Source organism: Microtus oregoni, unplaced genomic scaffold, assembly GCF_018167655.1.
Source record: "Microtus oregoni isolate MIOR12 unplaced genomic scaffold, Mior012 000001F_ref0000356, whole genome shotgun sequence".
NCBI classification, from domain to species: domain Eukaryota; kingdom Metazoa; phylum Chordata; class Mammalia; order Rodentia; family Cricetidae; genus Microtus; species Microtus oregoni.
In genome coordinates, this window is record NW_024543060.1 from 67,217,083 (window position 1) to 67,229,598 (window position 12,516).

Sequence of the window (12,516 nt, forward strand, 5' to 3'; positions counted from 1 at the left end):
GGGGACTTTTTTTGCAGGGTCGGGGAGGTATTGGAATTATTGTTTGCCAGAACACCCAGATGTACTGAATGTTCCGTTGTTTCTAGGTTTTTCTCACTGTTGAGCCTTTAGTGTGTGTTTTGTCTTGTCCAAGGTTGTTGTTCTCCCACTTTTGTTTGTTTGATCAAAATTTTGTCTGCACTCACTTCTCCTTGGACAGATTAAATGATCTTGTATTTGAATTTGCAAATTTATTCACAAATTTGTCTTTAATCAGATTGTCAGCTTGTTCAAGACTAGAGCTTTTATTCTAGCTTTGTCATGATTCAGCACAACTTTTCTTGGGGTTCATGTAGTGAGCCTCTAGAACATAAACTAAGACACATGGCAGGAGGAATAAGAGCCGAGGGAAAGCAGCGCTTACTGGTTGTGTGGAGGAAGTGGAAGAGGACATGAGTTAGCACATCAGTTTAAGTCTGTTCTTGTTGATGAAGTTACACTTCGGGAGTAGAAGTGCTTGGCAGTGCTTAAATGTGCTGCTAGAACCTTCAGTTGCGATGTGAGAAAGGTTTTGAAATCATTGTGTATTTGTTAGTAGGTAAGGGTTCCTTACATGGAAAGGATGTTTCAGGCTGAGCTTGTGCCCATTTGCTAGCATGCTAGTTCTCAAGAAAGATTGGCCTCTGGGGATCTCAGTGAAAGGTGTGCTGTTTGTTAAATATTACTATTCTTTGGGTATATACATAGGTGATGTGCCCTACTTTTTCTCTTTTCCTGTCTTTGCTTACTGTTCTGTAAAAACCATGTGCATGTTTCCTAATTAAATTTATAAAGTACTCTAGTTTATTTCCCTTATTTAGAAACCTTAAAGCCTTGCCTAGTTTCTCCATCACAGCCATCCTTAGACATCTTCTCTGAAATTGTTGGTTAGATTATCTAAACTGGAGAGTTTTGAAATACGTTTTGTAATTATTCAGATTTACTGAACTTGGCTTTGAATTGGTGTACTTAAATGCCAAGAATATCGCAGGAATTTGTTGTTGGTATTGTGCCTTCATAAGTCATAAAATAATACAATTAGAAATCCAAGCCAGCTTAATATACTTCATTCTGCCCAGCATAGTTCTCTGTACTACTTTGTGAGATAAAATTCTTTTAGAAAAATGAGATTGGAGCTCACCCATTAGAATGCATAGGTTGGGCCAGCAGGATGCCTTAGTTGGTGAGGGTGTTTGCTGCCACGTCTGACGAGTTCAGTTCCACGAATCCACATAGAAGCAGAGAAACTGAACCACCCCCCCAGCTGTCCTTTGCCCTTCACATGTATGGTGTGTAACATGGCCCCCCCCCACACTTGTACACACAAATAAATGAGTATAGTAGGGTACATGGTAGGAAAATAAACAAGAAAATCAGCTAAGAGTGATTTAAAAAAAAAGAAAAATGAGATTGGTAGAGAATATTAGTATAAGCTAACCTTTCTGTGTGCTTTAAAAAGTATATAACTTCTTATGGAGTCAAAAGAATGATGAAAATTTTTCAATTAAATGTTCCCCCATGAGAAATATTAATTTTGATATGTAACATTATTCCTAGGGTAATGTTTATGCTTCTGTTCTCATGAGCTGGTAGAAGAATCAAGAGTCAGTCAATTTACAATGCAAGCCCCTAATCAAAGAATGTAACAATACTTATTTCTGATTGAAAGAGGGAATGTTACTTAATTTTACATTTAATTTAAATTTAAAAAAAAAACTATTTTTGCTGGATGGTGGTGGCGTACACCTTTATTCCCAGCACTCGGGAGGCAGAGGCAGGCAGATCTCCGCGAGTTCGAGGCCAGCCTGGTCTACAAGAGCTAGTTCCAGGACAGGCACCAAAAACTACAGAGAAACCCTGTCTTGAAAATCAAAACAAAACAAACAAACAAAAAAACTATTTTTAAAAATTATTTACAAAATGACTTTCATTTATATGTGATAACTAGGGATTTCATTATAATACTGACATACTCTCTTGTTGATAGAATGTGATTTCTAGATTCTCTTTATTTTTTGCAGGAAGAGAATGTAAACAACTTTCTTTTTAATGCCACTCTCACCTACCCATCCTTATCTGCTCTTGTTCAGAGTTTGTCCTTTATCCAGCCACTTTACTCACCAGATCTGCTACCTTTTTAGTCTTAAACCATCACCCTTCCTCGCCACCTTCCTAACTCCTCTTCCTGCTTCCATCCCACATAGACCATTCTTTCACAGCATAACCTAGAATCATTTAGAAACATACATGGTAAATTAATGTCACTCTTTGAACTTTCCCCAAATACCACTAACTCTCAATTTTTCCATCTCACATGGGCAAAACGCAAAGGCCTCCAGGCCTACAAAGTTGTACTTGATGTATAGCTCCTTCGGGCACCTTGGGCTTCAGTTCTCACACTCACCATTGAATGCAGTCTATGATAAATCCCTCATACCCCTCAGGGATTGGTCTCTTAATTAAGGGTTTTTTTTCTACAGCTATTCTCCTGCTGCTACTTTTATTTTCATTTCTTGTTTTCTTTTCATTTTTACTATTTCTACTCATTCCAAAACATCTTTCTATCCTGGTCCCTCATTATGTACAGAACAAAGGCCCATTCTTTAACAATAATCTAGCTGTAAGGAAAAGTAATAACATCTTTCTCCTCTTTCTATCTTGCCATGGATCAGAAGTATATTATCCCTGTACCTAACCCTGTCAGGATTCACCTTTGGGGAACAGTGACTGCTATTTTGTTGTTATTGAAGTCATGTCAGAATGATTAGTATTCTCATTAATATGTAATTTCTCCGCCTCTTCCCTTCTCCTTCTTGCCCCACTTCCCTCCCTCTATGCACAACCCCCACACTCAGAAAATACAGTAGAGGATTCATTTCATTTGCATGGTATTAAACATGGTGACTTATTCTATATAATTCATTTCAGTTTCGGGATTTTAGGAATCTAGAATTGGTTTTAATGATAATGTTATGTAAATATTTTCAAAGCAAAGTTTACTTTATCATTTTGAGTTCATTCATGTATGTAAATTTAACGGGAGATGCCTAGATATTTAACTACGTATGATATACATGCTTTTGTCCATGTTTATTCTTTCTTAAAATTAGAGTTCATCAGCAAAGATCCTATAAATAAAATTAGCTGTATTCTTAATGTCTGCAAAACAAGTAAAAATTCTAATGTAGTGGATCTACATTTTTTTATAACTCTTCATTTTCTGAAATTAAACCCAGGAAAGGATGTTTTTGTCCTTATTAGAGAATGCTTAGAAAGTATTTAGAAGCTTGGTGGGTAGGCATGCTTGGTGGTTCTTCTCTAAGATTATTTAGTTTTTGTTTGAAGGAATAGCCGTAGCCGTGAGTAAGTAAGACATTAAAGTTGACTTGAGTATACTTAGAACAATGTAGTTATGTTATTCAAGTCTCTCTAAATCTCTGATGTTGGCATTTCGGTTTACTCTAAGCTTCAGAATATTGGCAGGAGCGAGTTAAGACATAATGGCCTTAAATGACTCATTGGCCAGACTAAGTGACACCTTCTCTTAATCCCAGATCTCTGAGGTAGAAAGATTAGGAATTCAAGGCCACTCTAGGCTACATAGTAAGAACCTATTTAAAAACAAAATAGAAACAAAAAACTTCATGTTGGCAAGCTGTTAGTTTTATAAACATAAAAATTAGCACAGGTTTTTACTAGTTTTGTTGTAAAGTTATAATTGTTAATGTTTTTATAAAAACTTTAAAACCAAAAAATAAGCAGTAAATAAAATATTGTAAATGTATACCATCATGTTAAGTTTATCCTGTTTTATATGAGATAGTTGTGACTTAGCATAAAATTTTAGAATGCCTTTCCCATGATGAATAAAAAATGCTCTTAAACAATATTAAAAGTGGATATGTATTGACAGACACTGATGTTTGTAATTAATATATGTGAAGATTTAAAACTTAACTGTTTTTGGAAAATTTATATTTTGAGCTGTGAGTTTTTTTTTCCCAAGAATAAGTGATTTAGTTTGATAAAAGTTAATAGAATTGTTTTCTTCTTGCTCTCAGGGCCTGGGTGGGAGCTGATACCATGTAGTCAGATTTGCATCTTTCTCACAGTCCCAGCACTTAGTGACTCTGTCTCAGCATCATAGTAGTACTCATTTTGTTTCCATACGGGGAAAATAAAGCCGGACTTTTCCAAAATACTATTCTTGATGAAAGTAATATTTTTGTTTAGGTGACAAACAGCATGTTTGGTGCTTCAAGAAAGAAGTTTGTAGAGGGGGTGGACAGCGACTACCATGATGAGAACATGTACTACAGCCAGTCTTCTATGTTCCCACATCGGTCAGAGAAAGATGTAAGTTATCAGTTACACTATGTTTCCTCAGCAGCCTGTGCCTGTTTCTAGATCCCTGAAGAGGAGCATGTGAATTCCAGGGATTGTCTGTGATTTAGTGACTGTGCTGAGCATAGTTGTAAGCCCATAGGGACACAAAGATAAAAACCCTGCCTTGTAATGGGAGACATTAGTGTCCGGTGATGGTTAAGCTGAGATTAGATAATGTTGTTAGAGGAAATTCTCAGAGACCTGGCCTAAATAATGTTACTTTGAGGAAATCTGGGGTTTTTGTTTCATAGGAAGTATTTTTAGAATAAAGCAAGTGCCCATAAAAAGTTAAGTGAACACATTCGTACAGATTTCAAGGTACATAAAATAGCAAGTTTCAATAGACTCTGTCCTAACTGTGTAATCTTATGACTGTAATTCTAGCCCGCAAGTAAAAAAAAAGTCTCTCCTCAGCTACAGATAGTACAGTCTTTGCCATTGTGTAGGTTATATACTAGAGAGATCTGTGCTTTGGAAGGCCAATAGCTCAGTAATCTATTCCACATGAAAGGTAACAGATTTGTAGGATATTTTAAAATAAGTTTATTTGTTCAGATCGTTTTAATCTAGTTTGTATATTATACCTTTTAGTCAAGCCAGTTAATATTCTGATCCTCTGTATCTGTTCAGCTTCTTCTTTCTTTTTAATACTTTATGGATTTGCTACTCCCTAATTTACCTAACAGTGCTCTCAGTTCTGAGTATGTAACTATAATGTGTCCTTGTTTTTATTTAAAGCCTAGGTTCACATTAGGACTTGGTTATCCCATATCCTCATTTTTATTTGAAAATTTTGTTGTTTTAGAAACAAATCATCAGTTTTCCTTCCAAGTTACATGTGCTCTGGCTTTATTGTTAGTGTGCCGTTTAAAACCTTAGGAAGTAATGTCACCTAGTTTTTTAATGTTTCTTAACTGCAAAGATATTTGCTATTTGATGTGAATTATGATGAATTATTACTTACACTTGAATGATTTAAGTGTTGATTTTATAGGTTAAAAAATGAGGAGTGGAGTTCAGCAGTAAAGCAGTTGCCTAGAGTGAGCGAAGCCTTGCATTCCGTCACTAGTGTTGCAGACAGTTTGGGTGTGATATTGATTTTGACTGTGGATATACAGTGAAAGCCGAGTGTGCTAGGGAAATGGGATAAATCTGCTGATGATGGGTTTAGTTGAGAACGTGTGAAGATTTAAACAGAAATCCAAAATTGAGCTTATGTAGACAATGAATAACAGAAATGTCTGCCCGGGTTAGAGAGATGCTCACAGTTAGGAGCATTGAGAGGCCCCGCTTCTACTCCTAGTACTCACATAGCAGTTCACAACAGACTTAACTCCTGTTCCAGGAAGTCTAGTGCCCTCTTTTGCCTGTGATGTACAGACATACATGCAGGCAAAACCATAAAATACATATAAAAATAACTTTATACAAGAAATGTATGTCTTCTAAGATCACTACTATGATTTTAAATCAGGATTAGCATATCCATGTCACCCAGGGGCTTACAATATAGAGGTGACAGAATATTTTCCTTCATGAAACTTTTGGCACTAAATTAAGAAGTAATAAAATAGGCGAAGAATTTGAACTCAAAAGCAGTACAAATAGGTTTGTGTCCTGACTGCCTGCTAGCAGGAATGTCTCAAAGCCTTTATTTCCTTAGCTGTAAAATGATGATAACAATATAACAGGTACCAAAGATTGCTGCTGTTTCTGATACTGCAAACAGTACAGGCAGACTATGTAAATTTTAAAAGTATAGATATATAGACCAGAAAAACTCAAAGCATGTTAGGACTAATTTACTGCTAGGACTTTAATTTTATACTTCAGATATTTTCTTCAAAATTCTTAGAATGATTTAAGTTTCTGAAACATGGTGACATATTCCATCGGAATCTGTTTAAAAACTTTTAATGTCATTAGCGTTCCTTGTGCCTTTAAGAATACCAGCTCATAAGTCTTGGCAAATAGACCAAAGAAGTTTATTGTTTCGATGTATGTTACCTTGTTCATTGCTGTGACAGAATGCCTAAGGAAGGTAATGTAAGGAAGGGGATTTATGCTGACTCAGAATTCAAGGGGATGCATTCTTCCTGGCAGGGAGGGTGTAGCTGTAGGAGCCAGTGGGTGAAGGTAGGGGTTGGCAGCTAATCACAGCAATCCACAACCAGGAAGCAGGCAAAGTGAACAGGAAGTGGGACCTGGTTACAAGACTTGAAGGCCTGCTCCTAGTGCCTCACTTCCTCTAGCAAGGCTCCTCACAGTGCCTTCATTTGGCTCAAACATATGAGCCTTTGACAGACAGTTCACTTCAGACCAAAACAGTGTATATATATTAAAGCATTTCTAAATGTGAGTGCATACATTTAGAGTGATGTGTCTTTTCATATGACTATTGACCTTCTGTGGATTCTGTAATACTTGTGTTTTTCATCTTCCATGTTTCAACATTGATGTGCTCTTGAGTTCTGTTTTTACAAGTATCTTCTCAAAATTTTCTCTTTGTGGTTTTTATATTACAAAGGTATTTATCATTTTTCTTAAAAATGATTCCTCAAATTTTCTCTTTAAAAATAAATACTACACAAAACAAAAATTTTACATATTAAAGGATTACCATGTAATCTTTTAATATATGTTTACATTGTATAATGTTTAAATTAGGTTAAATTGTGTCTGCAAACAATTTCCAATATTTTGGGGCTTTTTGTTTGTTTCATGTGTGTTGAGGATTGAACACAGGGCCTTGTACATGCTAGACAAGTGCTCTACCACTGAGCCATATCCCTAGCCCAAGGGATTTTTTTTTAATGTTTTCTGGTTTAGGTATGTTTAGAACATTCCCTAAGACTTTCCTATTTTGACTCATAACTTGATTTATAACTTATGCCCATTAGAAACATATTCTGGTTTAAGGTGGCAGATACCGTTTTGACTCTATGGTGTTATCCACTTACATTTATGCTATAGATCATGGGTCAGAGAGCCTTTTTCTTAAAAAGCAGGTAGTAACTTGGCTGTGTAGACTGAGAGGCAGAATGAGGGATGCTCCATAACCATAATGTAAAAATGGCTGTCAGTCATGCATTCAACAAAACTTAGCAGTGGGCTGGATTTTGCTCATAGATGGTAATTTGCTTACCTCCGAGTTTTAGAATATTTACTAATGACCAGGTGAGATGATCCCCTTAATATCTAAAAGTTTGCAGTGCTCCCGAGCATGTTTTTAAAATCCTACTGAGTCTCTATTAAGACTAAAACAGTTTGAGTTGCTTTGACTTCATAGTGTTTTAACATCTTGGGTAAAGTCTTCTCTATCCCTTTTTATGAAAGAGTATTCATTAGTGTGCAGCAGTACTAATTCCAGTACCAATATTCACCTCCTTTCAAAAGGATGACTGGGAATGTAGCTCAGTAGCGGAATATTGCTCTTTTGGGGTTTTTTGGGAGGGGGGGCAGGTGGTGGCAGGGGATTGTTTTTGGTGGGAGTGTATTTATGTGTTTACTTGTGGAGGCCAGCAGTCAACCCCAGTCATTATTCCTCAGGAGCCATCACCTTGTTTTTTGAGTCTCTCACAGACACCTGGATTTAAAGATTAGGCAGGGCTGGCCGGCCAGCAAACCTCAGGGTTCCTTCACCACAACACTGGGCTTGTATACATGGGGGTGCCTGCTTTTCACATGCATGCTGGCACCTTTACCGACTGACTGTGTCTGCTACTAAAGAGAGCTGATACATTTTCCATAAAGTGTTTTTAATCACTTTGGTGACTGAATGTGAGCTGTAGAAAATCTAATATGAGCTTAAACTTGAGCTACGTGATTTACGCATTGTGTCCTAGGGCAAAATAAGCCATCTCTGTGCACCTCAGTTTCTCATCTGGAACACCGGTGCAGTACTATGTAACTAGCCCATTATCTTTTACATTCTCTGCATTTCAAAAATCTGTAGTATCAGGGCCATGGAGATGATTGAGCTGGTAAAGTGCCTACTGCCCATGGGCTGATGACCTGAGTTTGGACACACATGGTGGACAGAGAGAACTGACCTCCCACAAATGGTAGACCTCCATTTGAGAGCTCTGGACACACATGGTGGACAGAGAGAACTGACCTCCCACAAATGGTAGACCTCCATTTGAGAGCTCTGGACACACATGGTGGACAGAGAGAACTGACCTCCCACAAATGGTAGACCTCCATTTGAGAGCTCTGGGGCATATGCAGCCAAACATGTGCACATGTGCAGACAAAATAAACAATAAAGATGAAAATTTTAAAACTTTATTAGAAAAATGTATAGCATTTATCAGTGCCTGCAAGTGCCTGGTTATTGTTTAAGCCACTGGAGTTTAAACTTAGCAGGGGCAAGAATTTTATCTCTCTCGTTAGAGCCATCTTAGAATCTGAAGTAGTTAGAAAATATATGCTCTGTATTCATTTAAGAGAAGGGGAGTAGATACTGTTGAAAATTACATTTATTGACACATAGAATGTTAAAAATCTTTAAAAGTATCTTATACATTTTAATAGAATATGGTCTGGGTGCGTATGTCAGGATTTTGGTTTTTTTGTTTTTAAAGATAAGGTCATTGTTTGCCTCTGGCTGGTTTGGAACTCACTGTATAAGTACAAATAAAGCAGAGTATATTCCAAAGTAGTTGGAATTAGATGTCAGGTAATTTCTAGAATTTTAAAAAAATAGAATAACAATTGCATTATCTTTAAACAATATTTTAATGTTAAAATGTAAAATGATGGGAAAATGACGTATCTATGAAGCATCCAGTTTCACTATCTACAACATAATTTTAAAATGTTTAATCATCAGATTAGCATATGGATTAAGTATTTCTTAATCCAGAATACTTCAGACTAAAAGTACCTAAAATCCCAAATACCCCAACCAGTTCTAAAACTTTTTATACATCAAGACTGTGGTAATTTTTTTCAGATTTTTCAGCTTTTGGGTGGTTTTGTGGGGAGGGAGCTTGGATTTAGAATTTCGAATTACTGAAGGATAGTTAATCTGTTGGTGTGTGTGTGTGTGTGTGTGTGTGTGTGTATACAAGCATGCACATGTATGTAGTTTTAAAAGTAAGTTTGAGGATTAAAAATGCTGTTTTGAGAGATCATTTGGGTGACTATGTGGAAGTGCCTTTGCTATACAGACAGGTATTAGTGCATATAGAGCCCCTCGAGTGTCAAATTGCTAGAACCAGTTCAGTCCTGTGTCTTTCTGTAACTTTGCACTTTAGAACTGTCCAGGGATATATTCTCATATTCTCTCCCTCTCTCCAGGGATATATTCTCATTCTCTCTGTCTCTCTCTAGGGATATATTCTCATTATCTCTCTCTCTCTCACACACACACACACCACACACACACACACCACACACACACACACTATCCTTTTTTTCTTTAATTGAAAATTCACTATTTTACCATTTTAAAGATTATATATGTAAATTAGTTTTACTGTATCTGATTCATAAGCTGTCAAGTTTTGTGATTTTTTTTAAACAGTTTTATTTTTGTCTTGTTTCTTTTATTCCTTTTAGTAGTATTGCCTCTTCTTAGTCTTTGTTTCCTTTGTTTCTGTTTGATTTCATTGGTATCATTTCTTTAAACCATTGATTATTAATTTTAAATTTTTCTTTTAGTCTATGTGTATACATGCATGAATATACTTTCCTTTGTGTAGATAAGATACAGTCAAAAGCTAATAGTTTTTTACTCAAAGGAAGTAGAGAAATTATCACCATTCTTTTAAGTAAATTGGACCAAACTTTAAAGTATAATTTTAAACTTATTTTTAATACTTGTTAGAGAAATTTTATTTTAAAATTTTAATTCCACCACCAAACTTTGTTTAATTTGTAAGTTAGGTTTAATAATAGCAGATCTATTTATTGGCGAGAGTAAGCACAAGAAGTCATCCCCATTAGGAAGCATAAAGGAGATGGAGGACTTAATGCTGGAGATAGTTACTGGTCACAGATGTCACTTGTACCTACATTTTATTTAATGAAAATAACTTTTAAGATGTGGTTCTGGAGATAGTTACTGGGCACAGATGTCACTTGTAGCTACATTTTATTTAATGAAATTAACTTTTAAGATGTGGTTCTGGAGCTTTCCACCTCGGGAGATGGAAGAAAGAGGGGTTGCACTCTGAGGTCAGCCTGGCTTGCAGAGTGGCGTCCCGGTTGAAGCCAGTAACCAAAGTTCTAATGTGTTGATCCCATTAGGAACAGGGAAAGGGGCCATTTAAGAACTTAGAATAAATAACTAAGGCTATTATTATTCTTTGGGTTGCTTCTACAAGTTTTTATTGTGTTGTTTGGCTTCAGTGTAGAGTCCTTGAGAAATGAATGTTGCATAGTGTATTTTTAAACTGGGAACATGGTAGACCAGAATGACGATGGTTTCATCATTCTACAGATAACATAACATTTTATCTTTTTCCACCTTTTACCGTCTTTGAGTCTGTGAAACTGGGGTATTTCTACTTATACTGCATTCTGCAGCGTAATCTGTTTCTTGGTCTAAGGTTTTATGTTTTTTCTGAGAAATTCATTTTTTATGATTAGCTTTTAGCACTTAAAATACATAAAGTTTCTGTGGTCTTTTAATGGTAGTTGGTGCTTTGCCAGGGTACATTTCTTATTTTCATGAAGCTGCTGTGTTCTTGAAATGCACTGTTTAATAACTTGAGTGTTTTCAGTGTAGGAAGTGATGTCTAACGTCACACACTATGACGAGCCGGAGAGTCTCAAGGCATCTCTACATTTATTTTCAGCCCCTCTCACTTTCTCCTCCTTCAGTGCTCAACCCAGTGTGCGTGTAATTTAACTGCGTATTTCTGGGCTTTATGAGAAAGCCCACTAAAATGTCTGTTCTTTGGCATTAAGTATTCAGTAAGCATACAGTTTTAGAAGAATATCATTTTAAGGTGTGCATTTGAAGATATTTATGTTCATTGTAAGTCGTATAGTTATATTGGCCAATGTCTCATATAATCTTCAAAAACAATTCTTTTCTCAGTTTTATAGCTAATAATGGTGACAAAGTCATGATTCTTAACTATTTTATATAAACCTTTTGCCGCCAACTACAGGTTTACTAAAAATTATACATCTCATTCAATTTTTCATGCAGCTTGGAAGTAACTTTTAATATGTCTATAAAATATTTATAGTTAATATGGTATCAATAGTGACTATAGGTCCCTAACAAGAATTTGACCATGTTTCGACCTAGTTGATTGATAAAGGTTATATAATTTTAATGTTAATTGTCTAGAATACACAGCCTGGATGTAAGAAAGAATATGTGTGTTGTGCGCGCGCGCGCGCACACACACACACACACACACACACACACAGAGTTGCTGCCTCTTTAGGAAATTAATTCTGTTGTAGCGGTTGCTATTTTAGAGTGGTGTATAATCACCCCTCTGCGGGGTCTGCTGTGCCTTGGCTGATAACACCCATCACGTGTAGTTTGTAAACTTGAGAGTCAGTGCACCACGTCTCCACCTACGCGTTTAGTTTTCCTCCTTTGGAACTCCAGGACTTCCTTGTTCTCTGTGGCTGCACAGAGATAACACAGTGACTCCTGAAGCTGTAATACCTTGTTTACAGTTCCGCGTTTATTCTGCTTTGCCATCTCACCAGTTCCATCCAGTTCTTTATTCATTTCCTTCCTAAAGCACATACTTTGTTCTTGTCATTTCCTTGCTTAACATTCTTTTTTTCTTATTGTTATAGTTGGCAGCCATCTTGTTTGACATTAAAGAAGACCCTTTGGGCTCTTGCCCCCAACATTCTATTTCCCATTTTGATATTCTTCAGTAGGACTAAGTGTCATCTCCTTTCCTCATCACTATTACATAGTCACCACTATTTCTTACCATGCTATCTGATTATGACATTAATCTTGCACTACCTGCATGTTGCTGGTCTAAGAGATGCCTCTTCATCCAGTGTTAACACCCCACAGAAATGGACTGATTTCCTTATCTTTGGGCAGAGTGGTCTTTTTTCAGTGATGTTCTACTTTTGTGTTAGCCTTTGCTGCACTACCTTGGAATATAATTGCATAAT

General features: G+C 36.4%; 1 protein-coding gene across 8 annotated transcripts in view; it reads left to right on the plus strand.

Annotated features, from left to right (window-relative positions):
- The window catches only part of Cnot2 (CCR4-NOT transcription complex subunit 2), a 91,009-nt gene that overhangs the window by 47,099 nt on the left and 31,394 nt on the right, over positions 1 to 12,516 (plus strand). For 6 of the 8 annotated variants that reach the window (XM_041666397.1, XM_041666408.1, XM_041666379.1 and 3 more), the window contains one exon: positions 4,252 to 4,374. The exons of the other annotated variants lie outside the window; for them this stretch is intronic. In XM_041666397.1, coding sequence (XP_041522331.1) covers positions 4,252 to 4,374 — 123 coding nt within the window. The remainder of the gene's footprint in view (positions 1 to 4,251; positions 4,375 to 12,516) is intronic. 8 annotated transcript variants of the gene reach the window in all.